We start from the raw sequence: 26,314 nt of genomic DNA, 5'->3' as shown, positions 1-26,314 counted from the left end.
TATTTTGCCTCTAACATGAGGGACAAAGTATTTGATAAACTAATGGGACTAAAGGGAGGCAAGTCATCAGGCCCTGATGGCTTGCATCCAAGGGTTTTAAAGGAATGGAGATGCAGAGATAGTGGAGACATTGGATGAAATATTCCAGAACTTACTCAAGTCTGGAAGAGTTTCAACAGATTGGAAAACTGTTAATGTGACAAAAACTGCTAAGGTCTCTGTTCAAGAATGGAGAGTGATAAAAAGCAAGAAACAATTAGTCAATTGATCTAATATCTGCTGTTGGGAAATTGCTAGAGTTCATTATAAAGGAAGAAAAATTGGGATACTTAACATAATCACAAACAGAGTCAATATAATTTTGTGAAAGGGAGATCATGTTGACCAATTTACTAGAGACCTTTGAGGATATAACAAGTTGATAAAAGGGAACCAACCGATGTAGTATTTGGATTTCCAGAAGACATTTGACATAGCATGATATAAAGATTGTTGCACAAGATTGGAGCTCACAGCATGTGGAGTAATGTATTAGCATGGATTGACAATTGGTTAACCCATTGAAGAGAGAGATTCTGGGTTAATGGTTCTTTTTCAGGTTGGAAAAACATAGCTAGTGGAGTGCCACAGGAATAGTTCTAGATCCTCAGATATTTACTATCTATATTCATAATATGGAGGAGGGGGCAGTGTAACGAATCCAAGTTTACCAAAAATAGAAAAATAGATAGGAGGGCATGTTCTGATAAGGACATAAGGAACACACAAAAGAAAGTAGATTAGTTGAATGAGTGGACAAAAACTTGGCAGTTGGAATTTAATGTAGGAAAGTGTGAGATAATGTACTTAGTTCGGAAGAATCAAAAGGCAGACTCAAATTTAAGTGAACAATATCCAAAAGAGTGCAGCACCAATGTTTTTGGGTGCAGCATGTAATTAAGAAGGTAAATGGAATTTTGCTATTCATAGTAATGGGTTGGAGTTTAAAAATACTGAAGGCTTATTACAACTGCACAAAATGTTGGTGAGCCCACACCTGGGATACCGTGTATAGTTCTGGACCCTGAATTCTGACATTAGAGGCAATTCAAAACAGGTTCATTCGATTGATTCCTGGGATGAAGGATTTACAAGTTGGCAATTATTTGTTGAGTTTAGAAGAATAAAAGATAATCTTACTGAAACAGGCAAGATTCTGAGAGAGCTTCACAGGATAGATATTAGGTGGATGTCTCCACTAGCGATGAAATCTCAAATTGGAAGACATCGTTACAGCATAAGGGGACACCCATTTAAAATTGAGATGTGAAGATAATTTCTCCCAGAGGGTACTGAGTATCTGCAATGTTTGACCTCAGAAAGTTGTAGAGGCTTGCACTGAAAGTATTTAAAGCGGAGGTAGTTAGATTTTTTAAATATGAGGAGTTTAGGGCTATCATAAGCTGGGACAAGGAGACATTTAGGCCTGGGGCAGATTGATCATGACCTTGTTAAATGTTGGGTCAGACTTGAGGGGCTGAATGGCTTATTTCTGCTCCTACTCCTTATGTTCTTATGTAACATGATTGGGAAAGATATGAGCGTGAATTTGCATGCAATCTATTTTTAGTCAAAATCTGATTACTCTCTTCTTTAAGTCGCTATTATTCTGCAATTGCTGCTCCTTTATTCTTAACTGTTCATACATTCCTTGAGGCAGCCACCAATGTAATGAAAAAGCTGGCAAACTTTAAAGCTGAGACTGGTTTAAAAAGGTACCTTCAGAGCAGAAACTCCATTCCATCTAGCTGCATGTTTCAGATAAGTTAATTGTGACTTATAATTAACAAACTACATATCTCTGGGGAGGCTGCTGTGTGTCTAGTTCTGAGTATCTGTTTAATTGTGTCTTTGCCCTCGATAAGGTGCAAAAGAGATTAATTGTGATGATGACGGAGATGAAAAAGTTCCATGAGAGGTTTTTGTATTAGAATAGGTAAGATTAAGAAGACATTTGATAGAGAGGTTCAGCTTTATGAAGGACTCTGATACCTTCAAAACTGAAATAATTATTTCCATTCATCAATGAGTCACAAACTAGAAGCCATAAACTTAAAATCACCCACTGAACAATGAAATGAAAGGGCAGGAGGTCAGCAGATTTTTTTAAGTAGAGGTTTGTTGGAACATGAATGGCTCTAGCAGGAACAGAGTCTATGAGGAATATTAAAACATTTTTGGTATAAATTAAATGAAACAGAAATGCCAGAGGCTAGCACGAGATTGCCCAATTGACTCTGAGGATGATAACATAGCAGTTAAATTTGATGTTCTTGGTCCCTCCCTAATTTATCCACTGTCGTGGGCGTAGGGCATAGTCAGTAAAGTGTTTTACCATCCACCGAAAGATTTAGACTTGACTAATTCCAGAAAGTGATGAGTTTATGGGAATATTTTTCCACACGCTACTGGCATTTCCTCTTGAAGCTGTCAGAAAAGCATTCCACTATGAGTTATTTGTGACTTTTGACCATTCTCATGCCAATGTTTATTTTTAATTTTAACTGCAAGGGATGATTAGTCGTCCCTTTGCACAAGTTGTTATCATTTTTCTTTTACAAAACTGATCTTACAAATAGAGTAGTTGTTGCAACATGATACTCTGTTGGCCACCGACTTAATCTTTGTACTGTTTATGATGGTTCAACTTTTAGAAGAAACTGCAAATTAGTTATTTTCAGTTGTGCAATAATGTAACTAGAATAGCTTTAGTAAGTACCTTAACAAACTAGAAAAGATAATATTGAAAAGCATTTTTTCAAATATATTGTGAAATGAATGTTTTCATTACCTTTAATATTTTATTAAAGGTAAATTGAGAAAATATACTTCCCTTGCTCAATGAGTCCCTATCTAGAGGATACATTAATGTGAATGTTATAGAAATAAGGGAGAACTTAGGAAATTACTTGAGAATCTTTGGAAAATTAAATACTTTATCAGAAACATCATTTGACGTAGAATCATTTTACTCAATGGACTAATAACTGAAAAACAAAAGAAGGAGATTGGGGAAAAAGAAGGAGGAATGGAATTTAGTAGAAAGCTTATTTACAGAGCTAGTACAGATATGATAGGCCAAATGGAAGTAAAAATCTACAGTTTATGTCAAGGTATTGACAACATTATTTGCTTTCAGGAAATCCAGTAAAATGTAACTATTAGGTATCAGTTGATAATTCAAATCTATGACAAATATATATATTGACAGTTCCAGGGGAAGTTTGGTATCCTTCCAGTTGCATTGACTGTGCAACAAAAACATATTTCTCTATTAACATGAAGACCTGCACTGGGATCAAGTCACATTTGCACTGTCCATTGAGTTTTCATTTTGTTCCTTGAGGCCTCAGTCTTTCTCTCAGTGTCTGTGCTCATCCATCATTTCTCCTCCAAGGCTTCAATGAAAGAAATAGGCATAAATTAAGTCTAGTTTGGAGACATTATAGAACATAAATGAAAATACAACCAGAAAATGAAAAGGAAAACATATGCTTATCTCGTTCTGAGACAACTGACTCTGTAAGCCCTTCCCTTGTCCATGCCTTTAACCCATAGCAGTAATAGTGGATTATCACCTCATCTGATCCATTGAGACAGCTCCACACAGATTAAAGACCCTTCGCTTGATAAGATAATTCAACATGATTTCAACTCAGGTAACGTCAAACTGCTTTACAATCAATGAGGCTTAACATTGCTAAAACCAACCTAAAGCTTTTTGTCATACTCATCAGGACTAGGTCACAAGAAATCAGCATGAAAAGTTGCTGAGTGTTAGATTATCATTGTCAAAGAATTACAGCAAGAACATTATCTGTCAGACCAAGCAGGTAGGTTCTGATTGGAATGCAGCAGATTAGCAGTTTCCACGACCTCTTTCCCAAACAAAAATTTACCATGTGTGTACAAATTCCTTTTGCCTCATAGTTTGCCTCATGGCTTTTACGCATTAATACTCTTCAGCTGCAGCACATATAGATAAGCCAGACTACAAGGTCAGCCTTTTAAATAGGTTTCCAATGTAATTCTTAGAACAGTCCAAATTATTTAATAAATGTTGTCCATTAGCAGAATCATATCTAATGTCGGACATGGTGTTCTGAGACCTGCAAATGTGGGCTAGTTGAGCACAATCGACTTCTCTGTTGTTCAATGGAACATGTGCTTGAATACAATATGCCAGTCACTGGGATGTATGGCTGACGAACCTAGGACCAAGCTAACGCTGAAACTTTATATCATATTATTCATCTGTGTGGTAGGCAAAATATCTTTATGGCTTGTTTCTTTTGTGAAAAGCATATGGGTGTTCACTGCGAAGTATCGATATGAGACAGATTATGTGTTGCTAAAACTTTTAAAGTATATTTACCTTCCAAGATAATCTAGCATAGACCGGACACTGTTCAATGCCAATGGTTAAGGTACATTGGTCCTTTTATGCATTTGTGATATACAATGAGCGATGATTCGATCAGAGGAGCTATTTTAAACAAGATGGTTTTAATCTGCCCTATCTCAGCATCAATTCCAATGGTTAGGGCCTTTTCACATTGAGGCAAAAGTGAGGACTGCAGATGCTGGAGATCAGAGACCAGATTAGAGTGTTGCTGGAAAAGCACAGCAGGTCAGGCAGCATCTGAGGAGCAGGAAAATCAACATTTCGGGCAAAAGCCCTTCATCAGGAATGGGGGTATCTTGTAGCAAGTGGAACTGTAGGAATACATATACTGATGAATGTTAATCAGGCAATCAGTATCTACTTGCCTGATCTGAGAACAAAAAGTGGAAAGTTGTAGAGAAGTGGGCTAATGTGAGATCGAAGGCAGAATTGGATGAGTCACCTATTTAGATAGGGATGAGGAGGAAATGTTTCAAAGAGATGCCATGATGGTCAAGAGGGTTGACAAATGCTGGATGCCAATGTCTGTGGATAGGATGTGCATGTGGCTGAAGCCCTGAGGTGCTGTTTGTTCGTACACAATATGGAGATTTTTCAGATGAATCTGTGGAATTCTTTACAGCAGGGGCTGTCGAAGCTGGATCATTGAGTCTATTTCAAAGCGGAAATAGACACATTTTCAATCTGTAAGGGAATCAAGTGTGATATGGGAAAGGGGATTACCATGTTCAACCATGATCTCAAGCTGAATTGATGGGTTGAATGGCCGACTTTGGCTCCTAAGTCTTAGGGTCTTACGATCTTAAAGGAACACTCACTTTATTAAAGTTCTGCTTTCTATCTTACCAAATGTACTAAACCAGCTAGACTTTGAGAAAATTTGATGGAGAAACCAGAGCAGGTACTGAAAAATTCAGCTTTATGCTTGCTCTGACGAATCTCCATGTTAACAAATGGCAGTGCACTAAGTCAATCTCACACCTACATCATGTGCCAGCAGCTTCAATGTCAAACACACTGAATGTATAGTAAGCAGCCAGCCATGTCTCATTGTCTTACGGATGTTCTCCTCGCTGAAGTCCATGTAGGTCCATATTAAGGGGTGGAACCTGTATCTGCAATGACAAATACAGTAAAACATGGATAAGAAGGGGGATCATGTGAGAGGGGGTGGTTTCGTTCACTGTCAGGAGCATCCTGGCTTCAAGGAGGTCACAGTTTGAGACCACACTTGACATGATCGTCTCAAATGCCTGGATGGGAAAGATAGAGAGTGCAGGGATATTTAGAAAGGTTGGTTTGGAATCTGGGGACATTGAAGTTTGGGACCTCACTGACGTATAGAAATGGATGGTGAAAACTATCTCCTCCTGAAGAGTAGTTACCCTCTGTCATCTTGGAAATCGAAAGTAGGCGACAGCGAAAAAAATGGCTATGACCACAGTTGGAGAGGGTAGGGTAAGTGACTCAGCCTGTGAGGGTGGGACTTCAGGGATCCAATGATGTTCAGGCTTTTAAAGGGAGAGAACCATGAACTATACAAACACAGAGTTGTGGGGATCCTTAATCTCTGGCTATTCTAATGCATTGCCCGCAAATAAAAGTAAAATGCTGAAAGTCTGAAATAAAAACAAAAAGTGCGGAAGCAACTTAGCAGATTTGGCAGCATCTGTGAAGAGAGAAACAGAGTTAACATTTCAAGCACAGTTTGACTCTCCTTCTGGCCAGTGGTTTTAGAAATGATGTGCCAATGAGTGACACTGACAGTGAGGTTACTGTGAGCTTCAGTTGAATAAAAAGTGGTGCTTACTTTGTTGGTGGAACATGGATGTTTTGACATCCCTGCTGGACCAGTTCCAGTCTCCTCCTGTAAGGGCCAGGATTCTCTCCTCTTATGGGGTGAGAGCTTAATATCAAGCACCCCTTCATTCATACAGGTTCTTTCTGCCCTGTTATAGATTTTCTTCTCTTGTAATGAAAGGGAAGAATTGAATGAGATCAAAGTGGACCACATAACTTCACTGTTACTGAAGGTGGGTACAAGAAGGTAAAGTGTTCCAAGGGAGGGAGTAGGCCGCACAGAAGTCATGCTGGCTTAGTGTTGGAGATTGTGGGAGATGAGAGTGAGTCAGGTCGAGATATTGCAGGCACTAGTGAGAATAGTAGTGTTGTTGGGCAGTGGGTAGGATAGCAGAGATAGAGTGAGTGTGTGCAGTAGCACAGAGAAGCACGTGGCACATACCCTCATGCAGCAGGCATGGTCACTGACTTTCTTCTGACACTGCTGGTCATTCCTCCAGACTGTAAAGATCGCATTGGACAATACTGCCTCACCTTTGTATTATCCTGTCTAGCAGGACCTCTAGATCCCTTTTGGAGAATCAGAGTGCCATTTTTCCTTTCACTAACATCTTCAGCAAATATCCTTGACTGCAGGCCACCTTCAGAATACCAGTGTTTGTCCAGGTGTACAGCAGCCTTGGTACATTTCTTGGCTAATATCCACTGAGTGGCAAGTTGTTCTGGGAATGGCAAGAGGGTAAGTTGGGGCCAGAATCAGACATAAGGATGCTATTAGCGCAGGATATGTAGTTAATGAGGTGAGTTTGATAAAATTACAATGAGAAAATTCACCAAGCTTTATGGCAGAAATGCCTCCAAAGAAATCATGCAATTCTGACTTAATCAGTAAAACATATGATTCAATCCCAAAAAGGTTCTCAGTAAATTATTCCTTCTGCATCTCTACATTGATAGTGGCACAACCTACCTGTTCTCATATTGTATAAATTGATGCTCCTTTTCCAAGGCTAGTATCTTGCATTCTTGTCCCACAGAGTCCAAGGCAAAAGGTTTCAACTCCATGTATCCTTTTAGTAATGTTTAAGTTTGGGATTACTAAGCATTTATTTAACTAGTGAGGTATTTTGTTAATTCTAATCAGTGAATTTAATGTGTATGGGTGAAGGGTAATTTGGTTGGATAAAATGGACTTGACTACTGCTAAAATATCTTTGATCTAGAAATTGGCATCAATAGTGACTAGTTACAGACATTACAACATTACAAGGTAGGGCAGAGAATGCACATGAGATATTGGCTGAAAACATGCCTCGCATCAACTCAATGAAGCTACAACAGAAGGTGCATTGCATTCCAAATAGTGGAAGCAATATGTGACAGTATGAAGTGATTTCCCCAACATAATTATCAAAATTTTGTTGTCCTGCCACATCAGTCATGAACGGCGTTGGGTATTCAACAATGAACCAGAGGAAGAGGCTGCAAAAATATTCACAATCTTAATGCACATCAGTGCACAAAACAAAAGTGAAGCATTTTGAATTTCAGCTAGAATTATTTAGGATATTAACAGTAGTCACATGGGAAAAGATGGGTTGATTAGAAAGAGTCAGCATGGATTTCCAAAGAGGAAATTATATTTAAACTAATTTGCTTGAGTTAATCCAACATGGATTTTTGAAAGGGATATCATGCTTGACAAATCAACTGGAATTTTTCAAGAATATAACTGGTAGCATTGATAAGTGGGAAAGCAGTGGATGTGGGTTACTTGCACTTCCAGAAGGTTTTCAGTAAGGTCTTACATAAGAGTTTTGATTAAATGATTTAATATAATGTATTAACATGGATGAAGAATTGTTTGGCAGACAGGAAACAAAGAATAGTAATAAACAGGTTTTTATCTGAGTGGAGACAGTGCTCAGATGTGTGTGGAATCAGTGGCATCAATGCTTGGGCTGCAGCTATTCACAATTTTATTAATGATTTAGATCAGAAAACTAAACGTAATCTCTCAAAAGTTCGCAAATGGAGCAAAGCTGTGTGGAAGGATGAATTGTGTTGACGATACAGAGGAAGGCGCTTCTCTGAATGGCGATAATTTGGCAAAGGGGGAGTTACAGTTAGACCTGGATGTCCTTGTATACAAATCACTGAAAGTAAGCATGCAAGTGCAGCTGGTCGTGAAGAAGGCAATATGTGTGTTGACCTTCATAGTGAAGAATTTGAATATAGAAACAGGAATAGCTTGCTGCAATTGTACAGTGTCCTTGGTGAGACTACATTGGAAATATTGTTGGAGTTTTGGTCTCCTTATTCTGAGGAAGGATGCTCTTGTATAGAGAGAGTGCAAGAAGGTTTACCAGACTGATTCCTAGAACAACAGGACTGACATGAAGAGAGACTTGATTGGTTAGGACTATATTCACTGGCGTTCAGAAGAATGAAGGGTGATCTGAAAAAATGTTTAAAACTCAAACAAAAGAAATGTTTCCAATGACTGGTGAGTCTGGAACCAAGCATTGCAGTCTAAGGATATGAGGTAGACCATTTACGCTTGAAATGAGTGGAAAAATTTCTTAATTCAGAGGGTGGTGACCCTCTGGAATTCTCTGTCATAGATAGCAGTTGAGGTCAAAACATTGCATGGGCGCAAGAAGGTATTAGATATAGCTCTTATATCTAGAGGGACCAAAGGCTATGGGGAGAAAGTGAGAACAAGGGACTGAGCTGCATAATCAGCCATGATCATATTGATTGGTGGGGCAGGCTCATAGGGTCAAATGGCCTACTCCTGCGCCTATTTCCTATGTTTCTGTATTTTGAAGAAGGAGCAGAAAGGGTTGATGAAGTTAACACTGCTAATGTAGTATACCTGGGCCAACAGAAGTCCTTTGATACTGTACCAAACAACAGACTTGTGGGGAAAGTCATTGTCTTGGTATAAAAAGGACAGTAACAACATGGATACAAAATTGGGTGTGATAGAAAACAGGGAATAATGGTCAATGGATATTTTCCAGATTGAAGAAATGTTTGTAGTGAGTTCCCTACAGCACACAGACTACAGTGTTTAAGGAAGCAGCTCACCATCATCTTCTCAAGGGCAACTAAGGATGGGAATAAATCTGGCCAGTCAAGTGAATTTAAAAAAAGTGATTGAGACCCTAATTTTCCCAGATACATAAATGATCTGGATCCTGGTGAACAATTTCAAGGTATACAGATGACACAAAGCTCGGAAAAATTGTAAACTGTGAAGGAACAGTGTGGAACTCCAAAGGACATTATAAATTTGGTTGAGTGAGTGGATAGTTGACAGATGAGGTTCAATGAAGAGAAGTGTGAGGTGATGGTCAGAAGAAAGACAATGTAAAATAGACGATAAAATTCTAAAGGGAAACCTGGGTGCACATGTGCACAGATCATTGAAGGTGGCAAGACAATTGGAGAGAGCAGTTAAAAAGAACATCGTGTCCTTGTCTATATTAATGGGGTCATAGACCAAGGAGGTGACGTTGACCTGTACAGGTCGTTCTACTATGTGTGTTTTATTAACATGAAATCACTATAAAGCAATTGATGGACTGGGGATACTGTTTCTCAAGTGCAAAGTTCTAAAGCATGTGTTGGTTATAATGCGATTCTGGTCCCATTGGTTTAAATGGTGCTGCTATTACATAATTTTATTTTAACACAGGATTGCACGAGATTGGAACTACCACAAAATAGCAGAACTGACTGTATAAGACTTTTGTTAGATCTCAGCTGTAATATTGTGAACAGTGTAGTGTACAGGAAAGATGAAAATGTAGTGTAGAGTGTGCAGATGATTTGTAAGAATGGTTCCAGGAATAAGAAACTTTAGTGATGAGGATACATTGAAGAAATTGGCACTGTCCTCTTTGGAGCAAAGAAGGCTGAGAGGAGATTTAATAGAAGTTTCCAGAATTATGAGTAGGCTGGATTGAGTAGATTAGGAAAAGTTGTTTCTGCTTGTAAAAAGAACAGGAAAAAGAGGGCATAGATTTAAAGTGATGTGCAAAATATGCAAGGGTGATGTGGAAAAAGCCTTTTTGTATAGTGAGTAGTTATGATATGGAATACCAGCCTGGAAGTGTAGAGGAGGTAAATTCAGTTGAGGCATTCAAGAGGACATGGGTTACTTACCTGGATAGAAATAGTGTGTAAGGGTGTGGGAGAAAAGCAGGAAATTGACTTTAGGTTAATGATGCTTGCTTGAGGAGCTGGTGCAGGCATGATGTGCTGAAAGATCATCCTCTGCACTGTAACAATTTGGTGACTCCAGTGGAGATCCCTCTCAGATTCAGTCTCCTGAGGTGTCCAGCATGACACATGACACTCTTCAGCCAATTAATTTCACTCCGTGTGATATTAGGAAATGGTTGAAAGCACTTGATACTGCAAGGACTATTAGTCCTGATAATATTTCGTCAGTGATATTGAAGAATTGTGTTCTACAACTGGCAAAGTTTCTTGCCAAGCTGGCATCCATTCAACAATTTAGAATGTTAGCTAATTGTATCCTGTCCAGAAAATGCAGGAAAAGTCTAACTAGCCTCATAAGATTACTTTTGATCATTATGACAATGAAAGATATCATTAACAGTGCTATCAGATGGCATTTACTCGGAACCTGGTTACTGAAGCTGAGATTTGGTTCTGCAGGACACTGAGTTCTTGATCTCATTATGGCCTAATTCAAAAATAAGCAAAAGAGCTGAACTCAAACAGTGAGTTGAGTGTAACAGCCCTTGACATCAAAGTAGCATTTGACCAAGTGCAACATCATGGAGTCCTAACAAAACTGCAATCAATAGAAGTAAGTGTTAACACTCTCCCTTAGTTAACACAATGGAAAATGGACCTAGCAGAAAGGAAGCTGGTTGTGAGTGTTGGTGGTGAATTATCTCAGTCTAAGATGTCTCTGCAGGAATTACTCATGGTAGCATTCTAGGCCTGACCATCTTCAGATACTTTATCAATGACATTCCCTCCATCATAAGGCCAGTAATGGAGATGTTTACAAAAAATTACACAATGTTCAGTGCCAATAACTACTCCTCAAATACTGAAACATTCCAGGTCAATAAACAGTAAGACTTGGACAGCACTCAGACTTGGATTGATGAGTGGCAAACAGCATTAATGCTGCACAAGACCAATCTCCAACAAGCGACTAACTGCCTTCAGAGAAGGAAATCTGCCATCCTCACCTGGTCTGGCCTACATGTGACTCCAGATCCACAGCAATGTAGCTAACTCTCAACTGTCCTCTGAAGTGGCTTAGCATGCCATTTAGTTGTATCAATCTCTATAAAGTCTCAACAATGAAATCAAAATGGAAGGACTACCTGGCATCAACCAAGACATCAGAAAACACAATGGCAAGAACAATCCTGTTGACCCACCAAGTCCTCCTGACTAACATCTGGAGACAAGTGCCAAAACTGGGACAGTTGTCTCACAGACTAGTCAAGTAATGGTCTGACATAGTCATATTTATGGAATCATACCTTACAGACAATATCCCTAACACCACCATCACTGTCTTTGGATATGTCCTGTCCCACTAGCAGGACAGACCCAGCAGAGATAGCAGCACAGTGGTATACACTTGGGCGGGAGGGAGTTGCCTAGGAGTCCTCAACATTGACTCTGGACCCCATGAAGTCTCATGGCTTCAGGTTAAACATGAAGAAGGAAACCTCCTGCTGGCTTCCACGTATTATCCTCCCTCAGTGATGAATCGGTACTCCTCCATGTTGAGGAAGCACAGGGGTTGGCAAGGGCGCAATATGTATTCTGAGTGGGAGATTTCAATGTCCACCACCAAGAAAGTTTCAGCAGCAGTTCTACTGATCAAACTGGTGATGTCCTAAAAAACATAGCTGCCAGATTGGGTCTGTAGCAGCTGGTGAGGAAGCCAACAAGAGGGAAAGACATTTTCAACCTCATCCTTACCAATCTGCCAGCTGCAGATACATCTGTCCATGACAGTATCAGTAAGAGTGACCACCTCATAGTCCTTGTGGAGATGAAGTCCTGCCTTCACTTTCAGAATACTCTCCATTGTATTGTGTGGCACAATCGCAGTGCTAAATGGAACAGATATAGAAACTCAGGAGTGGGCATCCATAAGATGCTGTGTGCCATCAACCGTACTGATCAAACTGGTGATGTCCTAAAGAACATAGCTGCCAGATTCGGTCTGTAGCAGATACATCTGTCCATGACAGTATCAGTAAGAGTGACCACCTCATAGTCCTTGTGGAGATGAAGTCCTGCCTTCACTTTCAGAATACTCTCCATTGTATTGTGTGGCACAATCGCAGTGCTAAATGGAACAGATATAGAAACTCAAGAGTGGGCATCCATAAGATGCTGTGTGCCATCAACCGTAGCAGAATTGTACTGTAACACATCTGCCTGGCATATTCCCCACTCAACCAGATCAACCCAGGTTCAATGGAGAGTGTAGGAAGGCGTGTTAGAAGCATCACCAGGCACACCTAAAAATAAGGTGTCAACCTGGTGAAGCTACAAAACAGGACTGCATTTCCATGCCAAACTACATAAGCAGCAAGTGACCGACAGAGCTAAGCGATCTCACAACCGATGGCTTTGATCTAAGTTCTGAAATCCTGCCACATTCAGTCTTGAATGGTGGTGGACAATTAAACAGCTCACAAGAGGAGAAGGCTCCACAAATATCCTTTTACTCAATGATGGAAGAATCCAATACATCACTGCAAAAGATAAGTATTTGCAGCAGTGCTATGTGGATGGTTCATCTTGGCCTTCTCCAGTGGTCCCCAGCATTATAAGGCCGGTCTTCAGCAAATTCAATTCACTTCATGTGATATCAAGAAACGGTTGGAGACACTGGAGACTGCAAAGGCTATGGGCTCTGACAACATCCGAGTAATAGTAATGAAGACTTGTTCTCCAGAACTTGCTGTTCCCCTAGCCAAGCTCTTCTAGTATTTGTACACCACTGTCATTTTACTGACAATGTGGAAAATTGCCCAGGTATGTTCTGTACACAAAAAGCAGGACAAATCCAATGGTTTCTCAGTTCTGAAGAAGGGTCACTGGACCCAAAATGTTAATCCTACTTTTTCTCCACAGATGCTGCAAGACCTGCTGAGTTTTCCCAGCAATTTCTGTTTTTATATCTGATTTCCAGCATCTGCAGTTCTTTGCTATTTATGTATAGATTATGGGCGAGAGCACACTTGGAGTATTGTGTACAATTTTGGTCTTTTAATAAAATATATACTTGCCATACAAGAAGTATACTGAATGCTCCCACACTGATCTCTGGGATGGTAGGTTTGTCATATGTGGCTGTTGACTGAGTCTGTATTCACTGTTTAAGAAGAATGACAGGAGATCTCAATGAAACATAGCAAGTTCTGACAGGGCTGGAGAGACTGGATGCGGCGATAATGTTTCCCCTGACTAGGGATCTTGAACAAGGAGTCACGGTCTCAGAAAATTTGGCAGGCCAGGTCAGACTGAGATAGGAGGCATTTAGAGTCATAGAGATGTACAGCATGGAAACAGAACCTTCGATCCAACCTGTCCATGCTGACCAGCTATCCCAATCCAATCTAGTCTCACCTGCCAGCACCCAGCCCATATCCCTCCAAACTCTTCCTATTCATATACCCATCCAAATGCCTCTTAAATGTTGCAATTGTACCAGCCTCCATCACTTCCTCTGGCAGCTCATTCCATATACGTACCACCTTCTGTGTGAAAAAGTTGCCCCTTAGGTCTCTTTATATCTTTCCCCTCTTACCCTATGTCCTCTAGGTCTGGACTCCTCAACCCCAGGGAAAATACTTTGTCTATTTTCTCTATCCATGCCCCTCATAATTTTGTAAACCTCTATAAGGTCACCCCTCAGCCTCCGATGCTCCAGGAAAAATAGCTCCAGCCTGTTCAGCCTCTCCCTGTAGCTCAAATCCTCCAACCCTGGCAACATCCTTATAAATCTTTTCTGAACCTTTTCAAGTTTCACAACATCTTTCCGATAGGAAGGAGACCAGAATTGCATGCGGTATTCCAACAGTGGCCTAACCAATGTCCTGTACAGCAGCAACATGACAACTCCTGTACTTAATACTCTGACCAATAAAGGAAAGCATACCAAACACCACCTTCACTATCCTATCTTCCGGCTACTCCACTGTCAAGGAGCTATGAACTCCAAGGTCTCTTTGTTCAGCAACAGTGTGGAGGCTAAGTCACTGAAAAAAGTTAATAAATAAATAAAGTTCATGAAGTTAAAGATGTCAAGGGGTATGGGGAGAGAATGGGAGAATGACATTGAGATAGAGGGTCGGGCACAATAATGTTGAGTGGCAAAGTCGGCTGAATGACTATGTTTGCTCCTATTTTCTATTTTTGGATTAACTATCATAAATTGAAATGTTTGAAATGAAGGCAGAATTTCAAAAGTATTCTAATTTGGATACTCTTGTTTCTTATTTGGGACTAGGCTAACACTAAAGTACAATTTATGAAAATTAAAATGCTGCCTTTTTTTCTTACAGCTGTTGCATTGTGCCAATATATATGTAAATGTGAAGCTACTGATGGAGAAATAGGAACGTTAGTACATAGAAACAGAGATAGGCCATTCTGCCCCTCAGGTCTAAGCCTCCATTTATTTTAGATCATAGCTTAATCTGAACCACAACTCCACTTCCCTGCATTAGCCTCCTGTCCCTTGATACACCACACCTGACAAAAATCTCATGGTTCATTTTATTTTAACTAAAACATAATTTAAAAGTATTGCCAAATGCACGTATTAATGGCCTTTCCGCTGACTCTGCCTGGGGATACAGAAATCGGCTCTTGCTGATGTCGCTTTTATGAAATTGACCTGCAATTGACATTTAGTTGCTGCAGAAACTCATCAGAAAAGACTGAAGCTTGAAGAAAAAGCTGTTCGAGGATGAAGACTGCAGCGAGAGACGTCAGGTTGATTTGAGATATAGCTAACTATAGCCAAGCATAACATCTGACACAGCCCAAGCCAGATGTTTTAAAACATGACTACTTAAATAATTCTTTTAAGGAAGAACATATATTATCTGCAAAATTTAATTCAATCCAATGCTCTTTTGCCTTCATTCTAATATCTAAAACATTTGGTTTTGCTAAAAAGCAGCCTTATACTGGACTATTAATGATACCTATTAATTCAGACTGCTTTAAGCACAGAGACATTTTGAGCAATAGTTTGCTTTTTAAACTAGAATTTCATTTCTTAGGGTAGTGCATTACCACAAAAAATTGTTTAAAATGTCAAAGACTTAACTCTGCCCAGAGACCATTTCCTGCAAAGAACTGCAATTCCTGGGGGAATCCCTGTGGTCAGGGTTTAATCGACCATTTTCAGCGCCAGTGGCAGATGCAGTGAATACATGATATCAATTAAGCTGAATCGACACTGAAATGTTGCATGACCCCTAACCCTTAGGTAATTCATATGTAGTCAGTTCTACTAACTATTTTCCCCATTCACCTCAACATGCAGTGACCATTTTGCATATTTTCGCAATTGACTAAACTCTTAACTCCTAACGGACCACCACAAGGAATAATTGAGTTGAATCGCATGGAAGATTTTAAGTGGAAGTGGCATAGGTGCATGAATGAAAAAGGGATAGGTTGATAGCATCAGACAAAGTAAGGTTGGAACAGGTTCATGTGGCATATGAACGCTGGAATTGGCTATCAGGCTGAATGGGGAGTTTCTGATCTGTTATCCAGACCTATTTTAAGTTCTCTACATGAATCTGTTTAAAAAACAAATGCATTTATAGAAAGTCTTTAAATACCAGAGGATGACTTGAACTGCATTACAACTAAACATGCACTTTTGAAGTGTAGTCTTTGTCATAATGTCGTAAACATGGTAGCTTATTTTCTGCATGGCAAGGTCCATCTGAGAGCAATTAAATAAATGATTGTAATATCTGCTTTTTCCACATTGGCCAAGAGTTAAATATTATCCAGAACATACCTCTATACTCTTCTTAAAACATTGCCCATGGGATAGTTTACATCCACCAAAGAGAGAGTCATAGAAACTTAGAGATGTAATCTAGTCCCATTTGGCCCGTATCCTTCTAATACCTTCCTATTCACAGACCAATCCAGATGCCTTGTAAGTGTTATAATTGTACCATCCTCCACTACTTCCTCTGGCAGCTTGTTCCATAAACGCACTATCCTCTGCGTGAAAAAGTTGCCCCTTTGGTCCTTTTTAAATTTTTCCCCTCTCACCTTAAACCTGTGCCCTCTAGTTTTGGACTCCCCTACCCTGGGAAACAGATTCACCCTATCCAAACCCCTCATGATTTTACAAACTTCAAAAAGGTCGCCCCTCAGCCTCCAATGCTCCAGGGAAAATAACCCCAGCCTATTCAACCTCCGCCTATAGGTCAAACCTGCCAACCCTGCCAGCATCCTTGTAAATCTTTTCTGAACCCTTTCAAGTTTCACAACATCTTCCCTCCATTTATTGTTTCTTGTGAAATGTATCATCTTCAACAGTGGAGCATACTCTCAGTACTACATTGACATGACAGATTTGATCAGGTGCTCAAGTCTCTAGAGTGAGGCTCAATGCTACAAAACCCTGACTGAGAGGTAAATACACTTCAAATGCAGATTCCTTTTCAGTAATCATTGTCACACATCAATTGTCACAAAACACATAGATATATCTAAGATAAAGGAATATGCCTTTCAATGCATGTTTCTATCCTCAAGTTGCATATCTCCATGGTTCCAGGAATGAGAAACTTCAGTCATGAGGATAGATTGAAGTTGGGATTGTTCTCTTAGGAGAGACGGCAACTGAGAGATTTGGTAGAAGTTTTCAAAATCATGAGCTGGCTAGACAGAGTATAGAGGAAGAAGTAGTTTCTGCTTGTTAACAAAAATAAGAATAAGAGGGCATTGATTTAAAGTGATATGTATAGGGTAAGGAGGTGGCAGGATTCAAGGGGGCAATGGATGATTATTTGAATAGAAATGGTGTTCAGGGGTGTGGGTCAAAGACAGGAGATTGGTACTAAGAAACAGAATCAGTGCAGGCATTATGGCCTCCTTCTGCACTTTAGCAATTCTATGATTCTGTGGTTCTCTGGTATGCGAAGCCACTAATACTATCTGATGTTGGTGCTCAGCTGGCACTAAGATGTTTGAAAAGAGCTTTGGTAGAGAATAAAGGTTATTATTCCCAGAGATCATGAACTTTGAACTTACTGCCCAGAAATCAAACTATTATTATAGTTTGTTACAGAAACTGACCAATTTTCTGTTCTAATATAATCAGTGCTCCAGGCCTTTTCAAGACAGAGGAGTTGATTCCCAAATACCAATTTTATGTTCCATCCCTTTCTTCATAACTTTCACCTGTCCTACAACTCTTTAGAAACATTCCTTCAGCTCTGGCTACTCAATTATGGTGGCTGTTCCTTCAGCTCTGGGCACTAAACTTTGGAATTCCAAATTCCCATGTTAAATCTCACATCTCTCTCCTTTACTTCGTTGCTTGGAGTTTGTCTCTTTGATCAACTTTTGACCACTTGCCCTGATGCTGTCTCTGCATTGCAGTGTCAAGTTTCTTCTAATGCCCCTTTTTCTATGTTAAAGCACTTTATAACATAAATTGTTATTGTCTGTAGAAGCTAAGATACCATAAGAAACACTTTAAATGATGTTTTCACTACTTCAACTGAGTAACAAATCTGACATACAATCTTTTTTTTCATTTCTGATAAGGTGAGAAGCCTTATCAGTGTGATTTCAAGGACTGCGGTCGACGATTTTCCCGTTCAGATCAACTTAAACGACACCAGAGAAGACACACTGGTAAGAATGTCTTTTTATTCACTGAGTTTGTGTGATCATTAATGATCATTCATGGTTGATGGGCAAGAAAAGACCAGCTAGTAAATCAGGCCTGCCCACATTTCATGGTTGCTGGATTATAATGGCTAAATTCTTCTGATATCCCCTTGCCCATCATTTCCACCTCAACCATGTAATCTCCTGGGAGAGACAACACAAGAGAAAGCACTCAAGAGCAAGTAACAAAAGAAAATACATTGTAAAACTTGGTCTGACCCTCTCAGGTATTGAAGCCAATCTGGGAGATCACATGGAATAAGTGCTATCCATAAAAAGGACATTTTCCATCTGATACATGTCAGGAATAGATATAACTCCCTCTTGAAGGTGAGGATAACATCATCAATCAAAATAGCAGGCAACAATGTATTTCACAGTCTCACTATTTTCTGTTCATGGTCATTTCCACTGAGGTTTAATGCATAGACTATACACAGTGCTAAAAATGTTTGCCAGTAATGAATGAAGAAGTCAATCTCAACGTGTATTACATGCAGAATGCTAACTACAGTGAGAATATTTGACTGTCTTTTCTCTGACAGACCAGTATTTATCTATTTGTCCATGGGGTATAAGCATGACTGGCAATGCTAGCAGTTATTGTCCATTCTCAACTCCTTTGAGAAGCTGCCTTTTTGGTTGCCTGCATTCTATGTATTTAAAATTGCTTATAGTAAGACATTTCCAGGATTCTGACCCAGCAACAATGAAGAACAGTTATATATTTTCATATCAGTCTATTGCATCACTTGGAGTTGATCTTGCTGGTCGTGGTGCACCCACCATCTGTTACCCTCGTTCTTATTGACGGTCAAGATTACAGGTTTGAGTGATACTGTCAGTGGAGCTTTGACAAGTTTCTGCGGCACATCTTGTAAACGGGATACATCCCTATCACTGTGCACCAGGTGAAGAAAGCATATGCTTAGGTTAGCATATTACAAGCACTTATACTTGCCTGTTGAGCACTTTAACACCTTTGTCCTTACTATGTCTTTATGCATGCTTTCTAAGCTGGACAAGCTGATTAGAATTGCTTTCTGTTCCCTTCCTTAGGGGTAAAGCCATTCCAGTGTAAAACATGTCAGCGTAAATTCTCCCGCTCTGACCATTTAAAGACTCACACCCGAACTCATACAGGTAAAACAAGTGCGTAAACTTTTTTTTTGACATTTTACTTTCTTAGCCGCGGATTTTAATACTTTAACAGCTAATATTCACGCTGCTAACGTAATACGTCAACCCTTTGAGCACTAAACGTTATTTTTGGAGCTAAATACTTAACCTTTTAAAAAGAAGAGGATAATTCTTAAATGAGGTGTCTTTTGAGTTTTATCACCAATTGATTCCCTTTATTCTCCCCACAGGAGCTGCTGGCCGAAACGCAGCCTCCTTGAGCTGGGAGGGCAGGATGGTTGGGCCTGCGGACTTCTCCATGACCACCATCAATGCCACTCCATGAAAGGTCAACAGAGAAGTGTGTTTGTAGCAAGGGGAGAGACAGATATGCCAGTTTTTGTTTTATTTAAATACCCACCCCTAATCTGCACCCCACCAACCCTAAAAGTGGACACAGAAGAGAATTTTGTTATAATCTTTGATGCTTTGTTTGGAAACCAAATCAAGTGAAATTTTCACCAGTAGGATTCAAGTGCAGTCCATCACACCCTCCGAGATGAGTTTTTCTGAAATGTTATTTTTATGCTTGTTTAGAATGTAACGATTCCACCACCTCCAGACCCAGTTCATAAATATATATAAGTTCTATTTGCCCAATAAGGAGGCACTCTGTTTACCTAAGATCAGAGAAATTTGGAAATGGTTGGCAAGATCCAAAGCTTAGGGAGCCTTTAAATATTTAAAAGGTTGTGCTGGAATCAAATTAGTTAACAGTGAGCAAGCTTCCTCTTGGTGGAAGCACTCTGCCATGTTCCCTTGGCTAATGTTTCACAGAATTACCTGAACTGAGTTGAAAGAATCCCCTGTCCTTGAGGGTAGAACTACTTTCACAGATTTTATGGAAATGCACAATTGGTTTGAAAATCAGCAGTGCTTTTAAGTACTGTGGACTCGGCTAACTTAGATTTTAAATGTTCGAGTTTATCATGGAGGGTTGATTTTCTTGTGCCCTTCCAGTGCTAAGTATAACTTGTTGGAACTGTTTGGATTCTAAGACCCAGCTTAGTTTATCTGCCACCTGACACCCTTTTCCCCAAGTGGGATTAGAATTCATCCTAGGAATGAAAAAATATTTTTCATGATTTTATTATTGTTTCAAAAATTTCAAAAATTTCTGTGTAAATTGTACTTTTGGCTATCATTTAGTTAAAGTAACATAGTCCTCAAAGGGTTAAAATTTGCTCCAATCTTTCACAGCATCAATGATTTGTGAAATAACAAATGTTTTTAGTTTGATTTAATTTAATTTGATTGCACTTATCCTTTTGTTGACAGCATTTTCATATGAACACATGTAAACTGTATAGCTTCTGTCTAATATATATAAAACTTAATATCAAAGTATAGCAGGACTTTAATAGTTATGTAATTCATGGGCAGCTTGACTTAAATTCAACCAATGTACAAAATTAAATGGTTATTTGCCTTAATGCATGGATACAGATACCAGAGTCTTTGGGTTTGGGAGAGGGCATGTGTCCAGTATAACTCGGCCCACCAACAGAGGCATCTGTAATAATTGATTGCAATTATACTCCATTGAAGCCAATAATATGCAAGATGTAAAACTGACATCTCAGCTAATGCTCTTTGGTTGGGTTTCAATCCACATATTCAGTTAATGTTTCCCCAACTGACTGCAAAAATATAACTGAATGAAAATTCATGAACATTCCTTTTGAGTTGAAGGTCTTGTTGGTTGTTGTTATGCGAAAGCCTAATATTTTAATGCCAAATTTCTGTTGCTGACATTTTAATGGCAGTGCCAATCTCTTTAAGACATGATTACTGGGTGAATACTAAAATAGTGGCAATGACACAATCACATAATCAACACAATTTCTTTACTTTCAAAGGTCTACACCATAAATTAGTTATAAACACCATGTAGTATTGAGATTATGCAAGAAAATAGACTAATGCATCCTAACTATAATAAATCTTGATTCCATACCTGGTAGAGTCAGTCAGAAAGGCCAAAGGCCATGATGTTGAAAATTGAACAACAGTTGTGTTGGTGCTCTTTCTGGCTTACAGTTGAGATAACATGTTGGTGCAGAGGGAAAGGCTTTGGAATCTATATAGAGCTGTTACATGATGCCAACGTCCCCAATTCCTCATTAAAGTGATGCTTACAGGGATCATGTATGTACCTTAGAATGTTCACGTACCTTAGACTTATTCATTGAAAATAAGATATCTAGCGTTCAGAATCTGCCAAAATGTCATTTGTGAGGGTCAGTATGACAGGGAACGTCGGATCACTGTGGACTGACTACAATTAAATAGAATCAAATGATAGTACAACAAAGAGGATGGCTCTTTTTAAATATTAGATTCCTACAGTTTGGAAACAGACCCTGCCCGTTACACCTGTTTTGTCTCAATGAAAGAACTAACCAATTAATTCGACCTCGTACTCTATTCCTTTAGCTCTGCAAATTTTCCCCATTGAGTATTTGGCCAGTTCCCTTTTGAATCTTAACAATGACTCTGCTCCTACCACCTTTCAAGCAGTGCATTCCAGACAGCGCTCAGCATAATTTTTCATTCTCATCTCATCTCTAGTTCATTTGACCTTAAGTCCTTATCCTTTCATTGTCAACCCCCCAAATCCTGAAAATATTTTCTTGTTACTATTTCACTTAGGTAGTGAAATATGGAAGTCTTCATCAGACAGGACTGTAGACTCTGGGTAGTTAGGAATATTCAAGACAGAGGTACTATAGATAGATAGATTTTAATCAGTAATGGAATAGAAGATTATTGAGAAAAGGCAGGAAAGTGGAGTTGAGAAATATTATATCAGACTTGATCTCATTGGTTGATGCAACAGGATAACTTGCTTCTGTTGAAAATGTGTTGCTGGGAAAGCGCAGCAGGTCAGGCAGCATCCAAGGAGCAGGAGAGTCGACGTTTCGGGCATGAGCCCTTCTTCAGGAATGAGGAAAGTGTATCCAGCAGGCTAAGATAAAAGGTAGGGAGGAGGGACTTGGGGGAGGGGTGTTGGAAATGCGATAGGTGAAAGGAGGTCAAGGTGAGGGTGATAGGCCGGAGAGGGGGTGGGGGCTGAGAGGTCAGGAAGAAGATTGCAGGTTAGGAAGGCGGTGCTAAGTTCAAGGGATTAGACTGAGACAAGGTGGGGGGAGGGGAAATGAGGAAACTGGAGAAATCTGAGTTCATCCCTTGTTCTGCCTTGGATTGGTTGGTCCAGGTGTCCCAGAGGTGTTCTCTGAAACGTTCCGCAAGTAGGCGGCCTGTCTCCCCAATATGGAGGAGGCCACATTGGGTGCAGCGGATGCAGTAAATGATGTGTGTGGAGGTGCAGGTGAATTTGTGATGGTTATGGAAGGATCCTTTGGGGTCTTGGAGGGAAGTAAGGGGGGAGGTGTGGGCGCAAGTTTTGCATTTCTTGCGGTTGCAGGGGAAGGTGCCGGGAGTGGAGGTAAGGTTGGTGGGGTGTGTGGACCTGATGAGGGAGTCACAGAGGGAGTGGTCTTTTCGGAATGCTGATAGAGGAGGGGAGGGAAATATATCCCTGGTGGTGGGGTCCATTTGGAGGTGGCGGAAATGACGACGGATGATACAATGTATATGGAGGTTGGTGGAGTGGTAGGTGAGGACCAGTGGGGTTCTGTCCTGGTGACGATTGGAGGGGCGGGGCTCAAGGGCGGAGGAGCGGGAAGTGGAGGAGATGCGGTGGAGGGCATCATCGATCACGTCTGGAGGAAATTGCGGTCTTTGAAGAAGGAGGCCATCTGGGTTGTACGATATTGGAACTGGTCCTCCTGGGAGCAGATGCGGTGGAGACGAAGGAATTGGGAATATGGAATGGCGTTTTTACAGGGGGCGGGGTGGGAGGGGGTGTAGTTTAGGTAGCTGTGGGAGTCGGTCGGTTTATAGCTTGCTTCTGGTCCTTTGTCCTCTGGGCTTATTTACTGATCAGAGCCATTCACAAATTCGCCCTTTGTCAGATCTTTCCTTGCACCTCTCTGCTGTGAGGACAAAAATAAAACAAATTTTCCAGTCACACAACATAACTAATGTCCCTCATCCCTGGTACCATTCCAATAAATTTATTCTGCACCCTGTCCTAGGCCTCACCATATAATTTCAGTGAATTTAATTTACATTCTATTAGCCTAAGTTGGATCGTCAAGGAATTGAAACTGAAATGATGGTACGTAATCCTGGCAGCATCTGGTTTTAAAAATCGCATTGGCGTAGTTCAGAGAAAGGGGAAGGATGATTCATGAATCTTGGGTTCTGATCTATGACAACAAGTTCAGAATAATGAACTTAGTTTGCCTCGAAGACAGATTGAGGGGGTGATGTGATTCTTTAAAATGCTGAGCAATGTGACATACGTAGGTGTAACTTGGGCTTTTGATACAAACTAAAGGGAATTCAGAAAATTAAAAATTCAAAGAAAAGAGAAGACATTGTTCTCCATTGAATAGAGGCTATATGCTGCAAATTTATAGTATGGCTTCAAAATAGCATTAATAAATGGATTGAGCCATTCAATCCATTTAGTTACTGGCTGATTGGCATCACAACTTCAGTTTAGCTACATTATCTTTCATGCCTTACATAACACAAATTTGATCTCAGTTCAAATTAGCTCTATTTGTCTTACAAGCCATAACCTATTTCAAGGTGAGTTCCAGATTTCCACAACGCTTTTGTGAAAAAGTACCTTCTGATTTTGTTCCCATATGGTTTAGCTCTTACCAGAATGAATAGCTTCTTTATTTGTTCCCTACCACATCCTTCTAACATCTTAAGAACCTGAATCAGCTCACTCCAGGAGTTCCTGGTTTCAAGGAAATGTTTTGCAACATGTCTCAAAACATAAAGTTCTAAAAACCATAGAAGGAGTCCATTTGATCCAGCATGTCTCTGTTGGCTCTTTGCTAGAATTCAAAACAACTCTCTTGGTCTTATTGATGCCCATGGCCTTGTATATTTTTCAGCTTCAAGTATTTTTATCAAACAGTACAGAAGTTTCTGCTTCAACCACCCCCCTGAACTAAACATTCCACACTCCCACAATTTTGTGTCAAAAAAACAGATTTCAAACTCTATTCCAGTGATGTGCTTAAACCATTGAATTCCCTTTTCTTTGACTTCCTAATCAGAAGGAACATCCTTAGCAGTTTAATAAAATCTACTCAGGCTGTATGGTAAGAGCTGGTGCATTGCAAATCATCCTTCTTATATAGTTTCCCATCTTTGACACAATCATGGAGCAAAATCAGGTTAAATTAATTAACACTGTCAACAAAATCTTATATACTGTCTGGTTGAGAATAGAGTTGGAGAAAACCCAGGGATAATTCCAGGGAGTAGCACTATATAAATAATTCCATTTAAGATCTTGTTTAAAAATGGTGAACTGAATGGCTCTCCTTCCGTGCTGTAACTATTCTGTGATTTAAAAGCTAGGTATCAGCCAAGATGCTAAGATTACCTATGGGACAAGATAAAATCTAAGGGGCTGGGCTTCGGACGTAGGAAACAATGGGTCAGACTGAATAGCAGTCATATCTAGTTGATGAATATCATTTTGTAGAATTTGCAGGAATGTTTAAAAAACATGGCTTTTGTTTGATAAAGCTTGTATTAGCATGTTCAGATTCCCTCAGGAGGTTAAAAGGGTAGGATGTGGGTTGTGAAGAGGGAATTATAAATGGACAGGGTAGAAATAGACCTGATATACAGAATGATCATTTTTCTTATTCATTGTTTTTCTATATTGGTATTCTCTTCTGAAAACACTAATTCCAAGAGAGTGATATATCAGTGGCATCAAAAGAAAATGTACGTGCTCTAAATTCTTGTCCTACACATAATGACATTGATCCTTGCCTTATTTACTTTCCTTGAGAGTTGATGAATAATGACACCAATGATACAAGTATGAAATTTCGGTAATAAAATAGTTTTGCGATTTGGTTTAATTATTGTAATATGTGCATATATACTGACAAAGAAACAAACTACAAGGGTGCTTCCCATGAATTAAACCACTACAAAAAGTCCTGTGTAACACATTCAAAGAGAATATAGATCTCAAAAGTAGATCAAAATTCTAATTGATCTAATCCTTAATAGATCATGTTTAAGTAATATCAGCGGCGGTACCTTGAATGTAAAAAAAATAAAAGTTCATTAGGGCTGCTGTTTTAACAGGTGAAAAGCCCTTTAGCTGTAGGTGGCCAAACTGTCAGAAGAAGTTTGCCAGGTCCGATGAACTGGTTCGTCACCATAACATGCATCAGAGAAACCTGACCAAGCTTCAGCTTACTCTCTAAAAGGTGAACATGACTGCAACAAACTCCAAGAAAATGTGATGACACACACTGCTGGGGAAGTCTACTTTCTTCTGTTCACCCCTGCTCTAAATGTTCAATCACTCACAGGTTAACGGGACAGAATCAATGTCCACATTTCTATGCCTACCTGATACACGCACCACCAATTTAGTCGTACTGCACCTCTTCTTCCCAGTTATTGTTCAAGCGAGGGTTGCCAACTCTGCTTGGATGTACTCAGAGGTTTTGTCACCTTCTGCCTTCAAACTCTACTTGACCCCCGCAATCAAATGAAGTCTCCTTATTTTCGTCCTCCTTGAATACAGTATCTTAAGCAGACAGCAGAAAGAAACAGAGGTGTTGAAGGGAAGTATAGACTGTCTGTAGTACCCCATATGATTCAACTCCTGGACTATTTACAGCAGGGTCAGCCAGAAATTTCTGGAAACTCCAGGACAATCTTGGAGAGTTGGCAACCTTGGTCTGAGTGTGAAAGAAGAGGTGGATTCAAAGCATGTAGCCATTGTTGTGGAAATCAGTAGCAAGGCACTGCACATTGGGCAGTGGTGGTGCTCACTGAATCACTGTTCTTGGGTTGTATGACAGT

At 39.8% G+C, this 26,314-nt stretch overlaps 1 protein-coding gene across 4 annotated transcripts in view; it reads left to right on the top strand.

The window, feature by feature from the left end:
• Nucleotides 1-25,707, top strand: part of LOC132824245 (Wilms tumor protein homolog) — a 92,909-nt gene extending 67,202 nt beyond the window's left edge. For 2 of the 4 annotated variants that reach the window (XM_060838568.1, XM_060838565.1), the window contains 3 exons: nucleotides 18,083-18,172; nucleotides 19,268-19,360; nucleotides 25,586-25,707. In XM_060838568.1, the coding sequence (XP_060694551.1) occupies nucleotides 18,083-18,172; nucleotides 19,268-19,360; nucleotides 25,586-25,707 (305 nt within the window). The remainder of the gene's footprint in view (nucleotides 1-18,082; nucleotides 18,173-19,267; nucleotides 19,361-25,585) is intronic. The other 2 variants (XM_060838567.1, XM_060838566.1) reach the window with 1 other exon arrangement.
• Nucleotides 25,708-26,314: the final 607 nt, after the last annotated feature.

This window comes from Hemiscyllium ocellatum, chromosome 18, assembly GCF_020745735.1.
Source record: "Hemiscyllium ocellatum isolate sHemOce1 chromosome 18, sHemOce1.pat.X.cur, whole genome shotgun sequence".
Lineage (NCBI taxonomy): Eukaryota > Metazoa > Chordata > Chondrichthyes > Orectolobiformes > Hemiscylliidae > Hemiscyllium > Hemiscyllium ocellatum.
This window is presented reverse-complemented; position numbering and strand designations above follow the sequence as displayed.